At 44.0% G+C, this 17,441-nt stretch overlaps 1 protein-coding gene across 1 annotated transcript in view; it reads left to right on the top strand.

Moving 5' to 3' along the window:
* The window catches only part of CEMIP2 (cell migration inducing hyaluronidase 2), a 371,877-nt gene that overhangs the window by 160,490 nt on the left and 193,946 nt on the right, over positions 1-17,441 (top strand). The window contains exon 6 of the mRNA XM_069228897.1: positions 7,940-8,128. Coding sequence (XP_069084998.1) covers positions 7,940-8,128 — 189 coding nt within the window. The remainder of the gene's footprint in view (positions 1-7,939; positions 8,129-17,441) is intronic.

The following is a 17,441-nucleotide window of genomic DNA, read 5'->3' as shown; positions in this document are numbered from 1 at the left end:
ACAACCAAAACTAAAAATAGTAAAGAGTCTTCTACAGGCCCCCAAAAACCTGCACAGGAGGGTGGGCCCAGAGCCTCTTCACAAAACAATGGGTACAAGGGTAAAAACTTTGATCCCAAAAAGGCCTGGTGTCATAGCTGTAAACAGCATGGACACCAAACTGGAGACAAGGCCTGTCCCAAGAAAGGTTCCACTCCAAACTCCCATCCAGGTAACACTGGTATGGCTAGTCTCCAAGTGGGATCAACAGTGTGCCCAGAGCAAATCAGGGTCCACACTGAAGCTATTCTAGTTTCTGAGGGTGGGGTGGATTTAGCCACACTAGCTGTCTGGCCGCCTAACATGCAAAAATACAGACAGCAACTCTTAATTAATGGGACTAGAATAGAGGGCCTGAGGGATACAGGTGCCAGTGTCACCATGGTGACAGAGAAACTGGTTTCCCCTGGCCAATACCTGACTGGAAAAACTTACACAGTCACCAACGCTGACAATCAGAGAAAAGTACATCCCATGGCAATGGTTACTTTAGAATGGGGAGGGGTCAATGGCCTGAAACAGGTGGTGGTCTCCTCAAATATCCCAGTGGACTGTCTGCTTGGAAATGACCTGGAGTCCTCAGCATGGGCTGAGGTAGAACTAAAAACCCATGCAGCAATGCTGGGTATCCCTGAACTGGTGTGTGTGAAAACAAGAGCACAGTGCAAGGCACAGGGTGAACAAGTAGAGCTGGAGTCTGGAAGAATGGCCCAGCCTACCAAGAGAACAGGAAAGTCAGTTGGGAAACCAACTACAACACAGCAAAAGAAAGGGAACCTCTCTTCTCAGGAAGAAGTTCTGCCCTCTGAGGGAACTGAGCCTTTGGAGCTTGAACCTTATCAGGTTGAGCTCTTAGGCCCAGGGGGACCCTCAAGGGAGGAGCTGTGTAAGGGACAAGAAACCTGTCCCTCTCTTGAAGGCCTTAGGCAGCAAGCTGCTGAAGAGTCCAAAGGCAAGAAAAATGGAACGCATAGGGTCTATTGGGAAGATGGACTCCTGTACACTGAGGCCAGAGACCCCAAACCTGGTGCCACTAGGAGAGTGGTAGTGCCTCAGCTGTTCAGGAAGTTCATCCTAACATTGGCCCATGACATTCCCCTTGCTGGACATTTGGGACAAACCAAGACGTGGGAGAGGTTAGTCAACCACTTCTACTGGCCCAATATGTCCAACATGGTTAAGGAGTTTTGCCTCTCCTGCCCCACCTGTCAAGCCAGTGGTAAGACAGGTGGACACCCAAAGGCCCCCCTCATTCCACTTCCAGTGGTGGGGGTCCCCTTTGAAAGAGTGGGTGTGGACATAGTTGGTCCACTGGAACCTCCCACAGCCTCAGGAAATATGTATATCCTGGTAGTAGTGGATCATGCTACCAGGTATCCTGAAGCTATTCCCCTTAGGTCGACTACTGCCCCTGCAGTAGCCAAGGCCCTCATTGGTATCTTTACCAGAGTGGGTTTCCCTAAGGAGGTGGTGTCTGACAGAGGTACCAACTTCATGTCAGCATACCTAAAGCACATGTGGAATGAGTGTGGAGTGACTTATAAATTCACTACACCATACCATCCACAAACTAATGGCTTGGTTGAGAGATTCAACAAGACATTAAAAGGCATGATCATGGGGCTCCCAGAAAAACTCAAAAGGAGATGGGATGTCCTCTTGCCATGTCTGCTTTTCGCTTACAGAGAGGTGCCACAGAAGGGAGTAGGATTCTCACCCTTTGAACTTCTGTTTGGTCATCCTGTAAGGGGACCACTTGCCCTTGTTAAAGAAGGCTGGGAGAGACCTCTCCATGAGCCTAAACAGGACATAGTGGACTATGTACTTGGCCTTCGCTCTAGAATGGCAGAGTACATGGAAAAGGCAACCAAAAACCTTGAGGCCAGCCAACAGCTCCAGAAGTTTTGGTATGACCAAAAGGCTGCACTGGTTGAGTTCCAACCAGGGCAGAAAGTCTGGGTTCTGGAGCCTGTGGCTCCCAGGGCACTCCAGGACAAATGGAGTGGCCCTTACCCAGTGCTAGAAAGGAAGAGTCAGGTCACCTACCTGGTGGACCTGGGCACAAGCAGGAGCCCCAAGAGGGTGATCCATGTGAACCGCCTTAAGCTCTTCCACGACAGGGCTGATGTCAATCTGTTGATGGTAACAGATGAGGATCAGGAGGCAGAGAGTGAACCTCTCCCTGATCTTCTGTCATCAGACCCAAAAGATGGCACAGTAGATGGAGTGATCTACTCAGACACCCTCTCTGGCCAACAGCAAGCTGATTGTAGGAGAGTCCTACAACAGTTTCCTGAACTCTTCTCCTTAACCCCTGGTCAGACACACCTGTGTACCCATGATGTGGACACAGGAGACAGCATGCCTGTCAAGAACAAAATCTTTAGACAATCTGACCATGTTAAGGAAAGCATCAAGGTGGAAGTCCACAAGATGCTGGAATTAGGAGTGATTGAGCGCTCTGACAGCCCCTGGGCTAGCCCAGTGGTCTTAGTCCCCAAACCTCACACCAAAGATGGAAAGAAAGAGATGAGGTTTTGTGTGGACTACAGAGGGCTCAATTCTGTCACCAAGACAGATGCTCATCCAATTCCCAGAGCTGATGAGCTCATAGACAAATTAGGTGCTGCCAAATTCTTAAGTACCTTTGACTTGACAGCAGGGTACTGGCAAATAAAAATGGCACCTGGAGCAAAAGAGAAAACAGCATTCTCCACACCTGATGGGCATTATCAGTTTACTGTTATGCCCTTTGGTTTAAAGAATGCCCCTGCCACCTTCCAAAGGTTGGTGAATCAAGTCCTTGCTGGCTTGGAGTCCTTTAGCACAGCTTATCTTGATGATATTGCTGTCTTTAGCTCCACCTGGCAGGATCACCTGGTCCACCTGAAGAAGGTTTTGAAGGCTCTGCAATCTGCAGGCCTCTCTATCAAGGCATCCAAATGCCAGATAGGGCAGGGAACTGTGGTTTACTTGGGACACCTTGTAGGTGGAGGCCAAGTTCAGCCACTCCAACCCAAGATCCAGACTATTCTGGACTGGGTAGCTCCAAAAACCCAGACTCAAGTCAGGGCATTCCTTGGCTTGACTGGGTACTATAGGAGGTTTGTGAAGGGATATGGATCCATTGTGACAGCCCTCACTGAACTCACCTCCAAGAAAATGCCCAAGAAAGTGAACTGGACTGTGGAATGCCAACAGGCCTTTGACACCCTGAAACAAGCAATGTGCTCAGCACCAGTTCTAAAAGCTCCAGATTATTCTAAGCAGTTCATTGTGCAGACTGATGCCTCTGAACATGGGATAGGGGCAGTTTTGTCCCAAACAAATGATGATGGCCTTGACCAGCCTGTTGCTTTCATTAGCAGGAGGTTACTCCCCAGGGAGCAGCGTTGGAGTGCCATTGAGAGGGAGGCCTTTGCTGTGGTTTGGTCCCTGAAGAAGCTGAGACCATACCTCTTTGGGACTCACTTCCTAGTTCAAACTGACCACAGACCTCTCAAATGGCTGATGCAAATGAAAGGTGAAAATCCTAAACTGTTGAGGTGGTCCATCTCCCTACAGGGAATGGACTTTATAGTGGAACACAGACCTGGGACTGCCCATGCCAATGCAGATGGCCTTTCCAGGTTCTTCCACTTAGAAAATGAAGACTCTCTTGGGAAAGGTTAGTCTCATCCTCTTTCGTTTGGGGGGGGGGGTTGTGTAAGGAAATGCCTCCTTGGCATGGTTGCCCCCTGACTTTTTGCCTTTGCTGATGCTATGTTTACAATTGAAAGTGTGCTGAGGCCTGCTAACCAGGCCCCAGCACCAGTGTTCTTTCCCTAACCTGTACTTTTGTATCCACAATTGGCAGACCCTGGCATCCAGATAAGTCCCTTGTAACTGGTACTTCTAGTACCAAGGGCCCTGATGCCAAGGAAGGTCTCTAAGGGCTGCAGCATGTCTTATGCCACCCTGGAGACCTCTCACTCAGCACAGACACCCTGCTTGCCAGCTTGTGTGTGCTAGTGAGGACAAAACGAGTAAGTCGACATGGCACTCCCCTCAGGGTGCCATGCCAGCCTCTCACTGCCTATGCAGTATAGGTAAGACACCCCTCTAGCAGGCCTTACAGCCCTAAGGCAGGGTGCACTATACCATAGGTGAGGGTACCAGTGCATGAGCATGGTACCCCTACAGTGTCTAAACAAAACCTTAGACATTGTAAGTGCAGGGTAGCCATAAGAGTATATGGTCTGGGAGTTTGTCAAACACGAACTCCACAGCACCATAATGGCTACACTGAAAACTGGAAAGTTTGGTATCAAACTTCTAAGCACAATAAATGCACACTGATGCCAGTGTACATTTTATTGTAAAATACACCCCAGAGGGCACCTTAGAGGTGCCCCCTGAAACTTAACCGACTATCTGTGTAGGCTGACTAGTTTTAGCAGCCTGCCACAAACCGAGACATGTTGCTGGCCCCATGGGGAGAGTGCCTTTGTCACTCTGAGGCCAGTAACAAAGCCTGCACTGGGTGGAGATGCTAACACCTCCCCCAGGCAGGAATTGTCACACCTGGCGGTGAGCCTCAAAGGCTCACCTCCTTTGTGCCAACCCAGCAGGACACTCCAGCTAGTGGAGTTGCCCGCCCCCTCCGGCCAGGCCCCACTTTTGGCGGCAAGGCCGGAGAAAATAATGAGAAAAACAAGGAGGAGTCACTGGCCAGTCAGGACAGCCCCTAAGGTGTCCTGAGCTGAAGTGACTCTAACTTTTAGAAATCCTCCATCTTGCAGATGGAGGATTCCCCCAATAGGGTTAGGATTGTGACCCCCTCCCCTTGGGAGGAGGCACAAAGAGGGTGTACCCACCCTCAGGGCTAGTAGCCATTGGCTACTAACCCCCCAGACCTAAACACGCCCTTAAATTTAGTATTTAAGGGCTACCCTGAACCCTAGAAAATTAGATTCCTGCAACTACAAGAAGAAGGACTGCCCAGCTGAAAACCCCTGCAGCGGAAGACCAGAAGACGACAACTGCCTTGGCTCCAGAAACTCACCGGCCTGTCTCCTGCCTTCCAAAGATCCTGCTCCAGCGACGCCTTCCAAAGGGACCAGCGACCTCGACATCCTCTGAGGACTGCCCCTGCTTCGAAAAGACAAGAAACTCCCGAGGACAGCGGACCTGCTCCAAGAAAAGCTGCAACTTTGTTTCCAGCAGCCTTAAAGAACCCTGCAAGCTCCCCGCAAGAAGCGTGAGACTTGCAACACTGCACCCGGCGACCCCGACTCGGCTGGTGGCGATCCAACACCTCAGGAGGGACCCCAGGACTACTCTAAGACTGTGAGTACCAAAACCTGTCCCCCCTGAGCCCCCACAGCGCCGCCTGCAGAGGGAATCCCGAGGCTTCCCCTGACCGCGACTCTTTGAATCCTAAGTCCCGACACCTGGGAGAGACCCTGCACCCGCAGCCCCCAGGACCTGAAGGACCAGACTTTCACTGGAGGAGTGACCCCCAGGAGTCCCTCTCCCTTGATCAAGTGGAGGTTTCCCCGAGGAACCCCCCCCTTGCCTGCCTGCAGCGCTGAAGAGATCCCTAGATCTCCCATTGACTTCCATTACAAACCCGACGCCTGTTTCTACACTGCACCCGGCCGCCCCCGCGCTGCTGAGGGTGAAATTTCTGTGTGGGCTTGTGTCCCCCCCGGTGCCCTACAAAACCCCCCTGGTCTGCCCTCCGAAGACGCGGGTACTTACCTGCAAGCAGACCGGAACCGGGGCACCCCCTTCTCTCCATTCTAGCCTATGTGTTTTGGGCACCACTTTGAACTCTGCACCTGACCGGCCCTGAGCTGCTGGTGTGGTGACTTTGGGGTTGCTCTGAACCCCCAACGGTGGGCTACCTTGGACCAAGAACTGAACCCTGTAAGTGTCTTACTTACCTGGTAAAACTAACAAAAACTTACCTCCCCCAGGAACTGTGAAAATTGCACTGTGTCCACTTTTAAAACAGCTATTTGTCAATAACTTGTAAAGTATACATGCAATTTTTATGATTTGAAGTTCCTAAAGTACTTACCTGCAATACCTTTCGAATGAGATATTACATGTAGAATTTGAACCTGTGGTTCTTAAAATAAACTAAGAAAAGATATTTTTCTATACAAAAACCTATTGGCTGGATTTGTCTCTGAGTGTGTGTACCTCATTTATTGTCTATGTGTATGTACAACAAATGCTTAACACTACTCCTTGGATAAGCCTACTGCTCGACCACACTACCACAAAATAGAGCATTAGTATTATCTCTTTTTGCCACTATCTTACCTCTAAGGGGAACCCTTGGACTCTGTGCATGCTATTCCTTACTTTGAAATAGCACATACAGAGCCAACTTCCTACAGTTGTTGTTTGTGCTATTTATAACCTATGTATAATGTAAACTGTCTTAGTCCCGCTTTTGATCGAATATTGTTTAGTTTAAGTGTGCACTGCTTTCAGTTAAAACATGTTTTTGTTAAGACAAAAGTGTTGAATAGGTCACAGTTACTGTGTCAACTGAGAATGTCCTTCACCAACTTATACTCTTGAGAAAAGATGAGGAATGTTTCAAAATGTAATAGTACTTCTCTTACAAACTGCCCATAAACCAAACAGGAGTGAAACCTATAAATGTTTGTGATGGTTTCTTTGATGGTATGTCAGTCATCCAGCAGAATTTTCTATTCTGAAGATCGAAAGCCCATAAACTACAGTTTAGTTGGTTCTACATATTCGTTTTAAATATGAGGTTTGCAAGACACATGGCAATTAGAATGACAGTTCCCATGCCTTGGAGGAAAGTTAACTTTATTATATTGCCTTGGGAGATCTAAGGCCTATGCCCAGTAATACAGGCCCAAGTTCTATTACCTCGTCTTATCTTAGAGTTAATAGAGGTGGAAAAAGAGAAACTGCCTATTTTCTATATTTTTGCCAAAGGTTCTTTGTGGTAAAATTTAAAATTAAACAAATGCAAAGTTGCGTACAAGAGCAAGAAATTCAGCATTCAACATTTCACATCCTGCCTTCACCCTTAAATACCCTGATCCCTGAAGTAAAGGGCCAGCTGAAACCCATTTCTGCAAATTGTCAGATGCTCTCTGAGGGACCATGGAATGAGCAATGGCTAGAAGCTAATTATGCAGATGACTGATGAATCGGTGAGTTGGAGAAAAGCACCCCAGATGGCCTCCCATATATTCTGTACCACATTATTACTCCCAGTGCTATTAGCCCTAGAAGGGACTAGGGAAACGCTCTTCCAGTTAAGCGATAGTAAGAGTCCCCTTCCAGGGTTTTCTGAGTTGAAGGCCTACAGCATCTTCTACATTTTTATCAAAAACACCTGGTGTCACAGTGCTCCCAATCCAGAACCTACGTAAGACTGCTTAGTTACTCAAAAATATGGCCGGCTATATTATACAGGATTAGCCTATACGTTCTAGCTGTTAAATGAATTACATGTTTGTCGTTTTAGTTTGAGAGGCACAGCACTTCAAGTGAAGAGTGTTTCGCCATATTGAATGTGGAGCATCTATCTCACGTCATAGCGAGTTTATTTAAGGGGGTAATGTAATCGCCAAACTAGCAAAAGTATAAAATGGTGCCATATGTTACATTTGTCAAAGTATTAAAAAAAATTAAAGAATGCGAAAAAAATTCATGCAAGATTTAGTTTGTGACATTTTGAGTCAGTGTATGATCCTTGCAATAGTTGACCGTATGCTACAAAATTTTAGGTAGCTCAGGATTTAAGGAAAACATTTGCAAATGGGCCTATAAATTGCCTTCTTTATGTGCATGTGATTCTGTCGAGAGAACTAGTGCTGTTTCTTCATTGGGGAAAACAACCCTTTGTTCTGTTGTCCTTTAGGTTTCCCGATATCTGGCTTCCAGATGGAGGCGGCAGGCGGAGTTGTGTTGGATCTGTTGGACGACGTGAGCAGCTGGAAACCCGGTGACCAGATTGTTGTTGCGAGCACAGACTACTCCATGTACCAAGCAGAAGAATTCACTGTTCTGCCTTGTCCAACATGTACCAAACATCAGGTCAGAGTCCAAGGTAGGATGCGGTGACTTTTATAATGTAAGACAGAAATGAAATAGTCGATCCGCCAGCAGAGGGACAGACTCAATTCCACCCCTAAGCACGATGAAAGTACGTAATGTCACACGCTTTGAAGTGCTATGAAGGTTCCAGGCAGGACGGGTGGGCTAAATGCCATAAAATCGACACGTTAAAGTGTAAAAGCAAACCCTGAAATATGTATTTAAATATCTCATTAAACAGAAGAGCAAATGGCTCTGAAATGTGTCCGTTTTGAAAAAGAGTCCAGTAGAAGCCACAAATAACACAAAAGGCCATCTTTTTGGAATAAAAACCACATGAACTATGACACATGCACTATGGCTCATCTCCAAGGTGATTGTGATACTTGTATATAAATCTGACATACAGACTGGCGTGGTCTGAGAACCACAGTCCTGTAAATGAAGTAATAATAAATATATTTGCTGCACTTTCAAAATATCTGCGTGTAAATGAGATTAACTAAAATTTCACTAGCCTTTTACACGTTTCATTGTGAATGCTAAGATAAATATTTCTCTCGATCTTGTCATATTATTTGCTTATTCTGGTTTTGTTTAACCATCATATCATGTTTTCTAACAAATGTTTGGTGCTTAAAAACGCTGCACGTCTTTTGTTGTAGTCCAGTGGTTCCCAACCTTTTGACTTCTGTGGACTCCCACTTTATCATTACTAGAGCCCAGGGACCCCCACTGAATCTTTATTGGAATCTGAGGACCCCCCACTGAGTCATAACTGAAAGCTGGGGACCTAATCTGTTAATATTATTTAATTTTCTAAGCAGTCGCGGACCCCCTGAGGAGGCTTTGCCGACCCCCAGTGCTCCCCGGACCACAGGTTGGGACCCACTGTTGTAGTCTTTTCTTCCCACAGTGGGATCTTACACTTACTTTAGCACTGGGAGGTTTTCTTTATGATTGGCTGAGGTGTAAACTGTTAAAGTAATCAAATTTACTAATTAGTGGAATGCTGATCATGCCCCTAGCCAGGTGAAAGATGATACTGTGGCTGATCATCTATTTGGTATCTGAAATCTAACCTGTAAAAGTCGAGATGTAGCTCTACTTGCTGTGTGAGAGTTTTTAAACATCTTTTTAAATATTTGTATTCGCATCTACAACAAGCAACAAAATATCAAAAGTCATATAGCATCTTAAACAAAAAAAACTGGGTTTTTAAACTTTTGAGATTCAACTGGTGTTTAAGACCTGTAAGTATTGGTGCTGTGACTTTCCTCTGTAAGATCGCATTGACGGAGAGAATGACTTGCCCTGTGTCTTCATGATCTGTTATTTATGTCATCTGCAGCCATTTCCCTCACTGAGGCTACTCTCAGCACAAAGTGGACCCGGATGCACTTCTTTTTCTGAGGCTGCAGCAGGTGTTACACTTGGGTTGTAGTGGGCTGTTGGGATAAAGTTCCATTCACTTTTTTGAATGTCAGATCCTAAATATTACATTCAGCTAATTTTCTCCTGTGTCCAGGGACCCTGATTAGGAGGCTCTGATGAATTTGTATTAAGGCAAAATTTAGAAAGTGCTAATCTGGGCTGCTCAAGATATTCCTGTCCATGCTGCTGATCCCACTGATTGATTTACTGATCCAGTGTTCCACTCAGCCCTTCTTCTTCTAAAACTAATGTGTCTTAAAACATGCAACACAAATCTGCAGAGCTTGAGAACATCCATGCTGGTAATGATTGAGAGGTTATGAGAAGAACCTGGGAGAGGACAAGCTCCTTGGGCACCAAATATGCTTCATAGGCCCTTGGTGGTTTTCTGCCTTTTTTGGAAGGAACTGATGTTATGTTTTGTTATGTCATATGTATTTTAGTCACAGGGCGCACATTTGAAATTTATTTCCCTCACTATTGACTTAACCAACTAAAAGGAAATTAAGCCATAACATTATACAAATTCCACAGCCTGATAAGAACCCTTCTACAGTGCTATCTTATATCGAGTGTATCCTCCTTGTTCACCACCAGCATCTGTACACACGTGGCCTCTTTAAGGTTACACTGCGGATTAAAAAGGCAAGACAAGAGATTATTTACTGTTGTCTTTATAGTGATTGTGATTCTGATGATGGGAGGACAGTAATTCTCTCCGCACCAATGCTACATGCTCTTACCAAGTAAACCAAGCCACTTCTTCTCCCAGAACATGTGAGCTCCAAATTGTATGCTGCTGGCATTCTCGCATCATTCTGGCTACCTTACTTGGTGGGTTACTGAAATTACTGTAAAACAGAACAGCCATCTGCACTGTCTAGTGCCCTGCTCTGAGAGTTTATGTAGGTATAGCATTGCATTGATCTCTTAGGAATTTGAAGAAACACAATGTATATTTACACTGGGTGCACAGCTACAGTTCATAAAGCCTTATTTTAAGTGGGTATGGTAAAGGCATCACCGGGTTTTCATAGAACAATACTTAATCATATTTCCTGTGATATTTTAAACCCTGTTTTGATGTTGTTATGGGCCAGTTCTAGTGCAACTATGCACTGTTTGCTTACTAGCATTTCTTGAATTAATTACCACTATATATATATATATATATATATATATATATATATATATATATATATATATATATAACCTTTTTTTCCTTGACACATTCATATGTGATAACTATATATTTAGTTGCCAACATGCTGCTCTATGCCAGATATTTTATGAGCAAGGGCATGCATTTTCCACTGCTGTCCGTGGTACTGCAGCATGGGGGCTAACAGCACAAGGCAGCCATATTCGTCCAGGGCTTCCGACAACACACCTGTTTCAGGCACTTAGTCTAGGTGACAAAATGTTTCTTTGCCACTTCATAAAGAGAAACTTCCAGCGCTAGATATGCACAGCAGACTAAGACATGCCTTTCCATGTGCAGCAGGAAGAGGTCAAGCGCACTCCATTTCAACATGGCACATAGGAGCCCTTGACTCACTTTATATGGATTCTGATGCTCCCATGAGGAAAATGTCACTTTTAATGGTAAAGAATCAGTGTATTTTATCTCTTTCTGTTACCCACTTCCTTCTCTACTGGTTAGTTTCATCAGAGATTTCTAAGAAGGTTTGCAGTACTGTTTTCATGTTAAATGGTCTGAGATTTGAGAGGACTTTTTTCCAGAACAATCTGGCAATAACTTTCCACTTGTTAGAAGCTCATGTTTTAAGGTTGAAAGTTTCCTCGGGTGCTCCACGTAAACTCAGCTGACCGTTCTTGGAAAAACATATTACATTAGTAGTTGTGCATGTAGCAGCAGAAATCTTACCTTAGAATAATGCGTGTGCAAATGTATACCTCACTGTAGGGCTTTCAGCTGGTTGTAGCTTAGTACCGGACACTGGAGCACTGTCATCATTTCAGTGGTCAGTGTCATGCTAATTTTGCTGGTTCCCAGCATCCTATTTGTGGATATCGGTGGTGCATTCTGTCGTGAGGCCTCTTTGGATCCATGTAGGTTTCCCCCTATTTTAGTTTCATCTAGTTTCATGTTTTATTCGTTCTAGCAAGGCTGCATTTAGCAATGACTTTTTTTCATATTTTATCATCTTGCTTTTATTCTGCCGGTTTAGTTAACCTTTGCACGGCATGTAATCAGTACTTTATGTCCAGGCTAAGAACACTGTACACAATGCACTAGTTTCTGTTTCCTGACAGCTTCTAACACCTAGACACAGCATTACATCAGGACTGTGCTCTGTGCTTCCATTACAGTATGAATTTATTATATACGTGCAGAGTGCACTGACCTGGGAGGGGTAGAGGGTATTCTGGCCACAACCGCCCTGGGACGAATGCTGTTTGACATGCAGTTCAGCTGCGCTTTCCTACCAGCTCCCGAGAAGATTGCCGCTTACACCACAGGTCGACTCCTGAAACTGTCTTTAAGTATGGTGCTGGGGCCAATCCTAGGCAATACAGAAGGGTGCACCTGCTATGCTTTTGAGTATAGTGTTAGGGTTAGGTAGGAACTTTGGGAACGTCTAGAATCGCATTCATTATGGTTGGATTGTTTATCTTCATCACCATACTTCTAATGCTGATTACTTTGCTTTGTTTAATCTGCCTGGTTATCGCAGCTCATTTGTTTTATTCTAGTTTGGGATTGTTTCAATAAATGTATTGAAAACTTATCTTGCATCTATTTGGTTCTCGCCATGGCATGCATGAGTAATACAACAAAGGGTGTAAGAGCTGTTTCTACGACTTCCCGGGGGGGGGGGGGGTCCAGAGTGTCATGTTTTATCCTGCCATAATCACCTTCGACCCCAGTTAGTTTGGGGTTCAAGGGAGGTACTGAGAGCTAGTGAGCAACTGGACCAACAGTTTCTGACTGCGTGGATGGACTCAGTCTCCCACACTCTGAAGTTCTGTTGTCCTAGCCTGCAGCCCTATTATCATAGTAGGAACCGTATAACAGTACTGCACAAAAGGCAACTCGGAGTACACAGCTTTTGGCAGGACTAAAAGTGGATTGATTCAATATGTTGTACTGTCCCTGGAATGTTTAGCTACCAAAGAGATTGTTTTATGGTCTAGAATGATATTTGTTGCAGATGTGTTACATAACCCAATCCTTCAGCATATCTAGAAGATTGCTCTGTATTTTGAGTTTAAGCTGGAGCTGTCAAATACCACAAATAAAAAATCACTCTCAATGTTTTTCAGAACATAACTAGCCCCTGTCTCTGATCTACAGCAACTTCCAATGAATAGAAAAACAAAATACTTTATTCCTCTTCCTATACATTTACCGACCAGCCTCGGTCTCTTTCAAAAAGTCATTTGTATCTACATGCCAGAAATGATCTCTGGATGGTTCTGTTCAGTAGCTTTCTTAAAGATAGCCAAGCACCCTATTGTCCCTGTCAATATACTAAAAGACAAGCCAGTCTGTCACTACTGTAAAAGTTTAATCGCAAAAATACAGCTAGTAGCTATCTTCCTGCTGTAAAGTTATTTTTGACCTCTTAGAGACCCAGCAATTTTCACTTTTTAAAAATATCCTGCAAAACCTTTGAATTCCCCAATAAACGAAGGTTTGACTTCGTTTTAACTGACCAGCTAGGACCACTCAACTAAATAATTTCCATATCCACTGTTCTATGAGTGAAATGCCTTCTGCCTAGAGAAAGCAGTATTATTCAGTCTTAGAGCTGATGAATTTGTAGGAGAGAATGATGATCCATAAGCAATCTCAGGGGGTCTCAGTTTTTTTGGAGACAGATGCAGGAATTTAGCAAAACCATTCCGTTATGCTTATAGTTCTCTATTACATAGTCTCATGTACATTTTATATTTCCCCCTTTTTTATTTGGAGTTCTCCATGTTTGACCTTTGATAGAGCCTTTGTCTTTAGTGCAGCTTCCATTACTGTGTAACTGGCCTAAGCTGTCACCAAGCCTGTCGGAGTGATCACTAACTCCTTGTAATCAAGCAAAATGAATGCAGGCCTAGGCAGAGTTAGCACTGGAATTTAGGATGCTTTGACTTCCCCAAATAGTTCCAGTATAATATGCAACGTGGAGCTTTCCTGCCTTACATTCTGACAGCTGCTGGCTGTAAACCCACTTTCCTTAAGATTAAATGTAGGTTCAGTAGTCATTTAGATCATGCTGTAGTGCTTGAAATCTTCATGAAACATACTTTTTAAATGTAATTTGGCCTGCCAGACTCAAATCAGATTTGAGCTCCTCATATAAGATTTATGAATCTTGATAAGTGGGTTATGATGCGCCTTAGGAGCTTCCTTGGACTAATGAGAGGCATACTTTGGCTGTGCCCTTTGTCACCTAAAGCCCACTATTGCTACAGGACCAGCTTCCAGTAACACCAATAGGGGCTGTCTTTTCTTGAAGGCATTTGCGTGTCCTCTTTAAAAGTCAGCAAGAGGGGAAGAGAGTGCTGTGAGGGTATTTGGCTGTCAATAGGAGAAATGTTATGCGTTCTTTCAGAGAAACAGTTCAAGGCATGTGTGGTTTCCATTAGCCAGTATGATTGCTTCAAGAACGTTAGCAGAAGGTTCTTATAGCCCTTTGAAGAGGGGTAGGTAGTAATTGTCGAAAGAGCTGTAACATGTGGGAAGGAGATAAATAGCTGTGCTATCTTTAATATTCAAGTTAAAGTTATCAATTTGCACAGATCCTGCATGGAGTGAAGGTGGGAGTGTGGGTCTCTGCGAACTGTTTACAGGTTTGTTTGTCATCCCCACCAATAGTATGATATCTATCTTTGCAATAACTACGTTATTTCAGAACTAGTTTGTAATTAGAAGAAGAAAGGTTGCTGAGCTGAGTGCTACTACCCTTATCTTGAATCCTTAGTGCTCATTTCTCTGAGCTCGTCCTCTAAATTACTTCAATGTCTCACTCCTGGAACATTTGCTGTGGTCTCAAGGATCTGTAAAATGGGGAGCCTCCAACACCCTAGAATCACAGAGACCCCGAATGATAATCCTACCTTGAAGGCATGCGAGTCTAGATCTGAATGGTCCTGTGAGGAAAAATAAGGGTCTTTCATGAAATAATTCCCTGCTCACCGCTAAGTTGCTGGGAAGGCCTGAGTAGATCTGCGAAATCGTGAGGAGTGTCCCTCCAACAATTTTGCCACTGGGCTTGACCACTCTAGGACACACCTTGAAGTGTCTGAAGAATGCTGCGAATCAAATTTTAAAGCTATTTTGTAATGTTTCATCAGGGTTCCCATCAAATGAACAGAGTTCATCACATCGGCCTATCAAGTGCTTGCCCTTGAATGACCATCTAACTGTCCTGCTACATGCTAGTGGGCATTTAGTTTAAGGGCCGTTTTATCCTGTGCTTTATTTCCCTCAGTGCCCACTTTTTTATATAGATTACTTTTGCTATGTTTAGTAGTAAAGTCTTCTTTATGTAAGTAATCTTAATTTTACAAGGCATTTTCAGACCTAACAACACACAGTTACATTTTACAGACTGCAATTTTTTTCAGAAGTTTAAATTCACAGAACACCTGTCAATTACATATATCTCTGTAGAACCCCACTAAATGACATTTGAAGAAAAGGGCAAAAAGGTGAGAAGAAGAATAGGAGAAAGAAACAACATACATTTGCATTCACCATGCCCATGCCAACGTAGCCCCCCTACCAATCTGTCTTTCTAACTTCTCGGTTACTGATGTCCAGCCACCTAAGTATACATCATTAATGACTATATTTCCAATCCCGCTTTTTTTTTATAACACCTAGCAAAACATACCCATGTTAGCACCTGGGTCCTGTTAGGCTGCCATTTAGCTAGGTATTTTCTGAACCTATCTACATTTGCCAAACTGTCGAGCTGTTTATCAGCTTCCCCTGTATTCTAAGTTCATCAGAAACATCATTAGCCTGATCTATCTTGGTTCCTAGATCAGAGCTGTTTCCCAGACCGCTCTTGCCATGGTTTATGCATCATCGTGGCACAGAGAACTGGTGGTTGCAATTCTGGAGGCTCTGCCCTCATTTTTCTGGACCTAAAAGCTTCCCATGACGAGGAATCCCTCCCTGTCCTTCTACAACATGTGGCAGGGGGTGGGGTGAGCATCAGTGCCGTGGCATGGCTTACCCCTTTACTTCACTGTTACTCTCAAGCCATCTCTACTTTTGCACCCTCTTTCACTTTCAGCCTCTTTCCTCTGGGCCTGATCAAGGCTCTGCCTTCATCCCTCACTGTTCAACATTAACGCCTCGCCCCTGTCAACGTTAATAAGGCCTTTTGTCTGTCTCTTTTATTGACGGCACCCAGCTCATTGATCAACGAGTTTACCCACCCTCGATTTCGTGACTGACTCACTGTTATTGCAAACTGCATGAGATTGAAACCCCATAATTGCAGCAGTGGCAAAAAATAAGTCCTACATTTTGTCAGGTCCACCATGCTGCTATCTGATATTTGGTGGCATGCCTTTATGAGGGTAGCTTAAATTTAATCAGTTGTTGTACCCATTGTTAACTCTGCTTTGGCTCCCAAGCCACACGTTTTAGCAGCAGTCATCCTGTTTTCATTACAGACTTTAAATAAGATTATATATCATCTGCCCATCATCAGCAGTCAGTGTCACCCAAGCTGTTGCTTTCCCTTCTCGATTACAACAAATCCGTTTCTTACTTAAATATATTATGACACAGCTACTGACTAATATAATACTACCACTGTACCTATTCTGGTCCTTTCTCGAAGAGGCTCACTTTCTAATTTCATTTGATGCCAGCCACCAAGAGAGTTATATTTAAAATGTAGATATGTCTGACACAGCTCCATTAACAGGATCAGTTCTGTCCTTCCACCTTTTTTCTTTTTGCCAGATATGGGTTGTCTCGCCATCTTCGCTTCATTTTTGTTTAAGGTTTCCTCCGTCACCTCTGCTCAGTGTGGTGACCATAGCTTTTCAATAAGTGTTTTTGCACAAGTGTTCATGACAAATGTAAGACCTTCAACTCTACCACCAGATGCCCTTTTATTGCTGTGTAACAGAGGGCTGATTTCTAGAGATTTTGCAGTTGCAGATGCGCACATTTGTGTGAATTGGTTCCTCATCCACGATTATGTTGGGATTCCAAGTTTCCTTGGTTGGGTTAAACTTAACATCTAGCAAACATCTTACTTTTCGACACAGAATGAAAAATTCCCTAGCTATTGTAATGGAAAGTTTCAATTATATTAAAGGCACGGAGATGAGGATTAGGCATCACTGTCTCCACTTTATTACATCTAGCAGCCATTAAAGATTCAAAACAAAAACTACATCTCCCAAAGGCACCAGGGAAAACTGAAACATCGACATGTCCAATCAGGCTGTGTCCGTCCCTTCAACTGCTCTCAAGGATGCTCTATCCCTCTCTTTCTTCCTGCGAACACAGCTGGTAAAATTCAGATTCCTTCTTGCTTATTCCGATCCTATGAAATAAGACGATCCCTTTCAGTCAAACACTCTAAACAACTCCTAATAAATATATTCTTTCAACTACAATTAACAATTACAGTATTTCAACTAAAACAAATATCTCTAATGCATTGTGACCCTCACATTTAAATATATTACTTACATAAATATGTAGTAACATCAGGGGTATAATAGCTATATCTCAGGGTGGGTTAATCCTCGCCTCTGTGTCATTAACAGAACTGAAACTTTCTGTTACGATAGCTAGGATATTTTTCATTCTATGTCAGGGCCGGAGTTGAGGATTAGGCTAGTTCAAAGCTTGTCCACTACCAAAGTAGCCAGATTTGAATCCGGTTGAAAGTAAA

The sequence above is a fragment of the Pleurodeles waltl genome, chromosome 1_1 (assembly GCF_031143425.1).
Source record: "Pleurodeles waltl isolate 20211129_DDA chromosome 1_1, aPleWal1.hap1.20221129, whole genome shotgun sequence".
In the NCBI taxonomy this organism is placed as follows: Eukaryota; Metazoa; Chordata; class Amphibia; order Caudata; family Salamandridae; genus Pleurodeles; species Pleurodeles waltl.
Note: the sequence above shows the minus strand (reverse complement) of the source record. Positions and strands in the feature narration are given on the sequence as shown.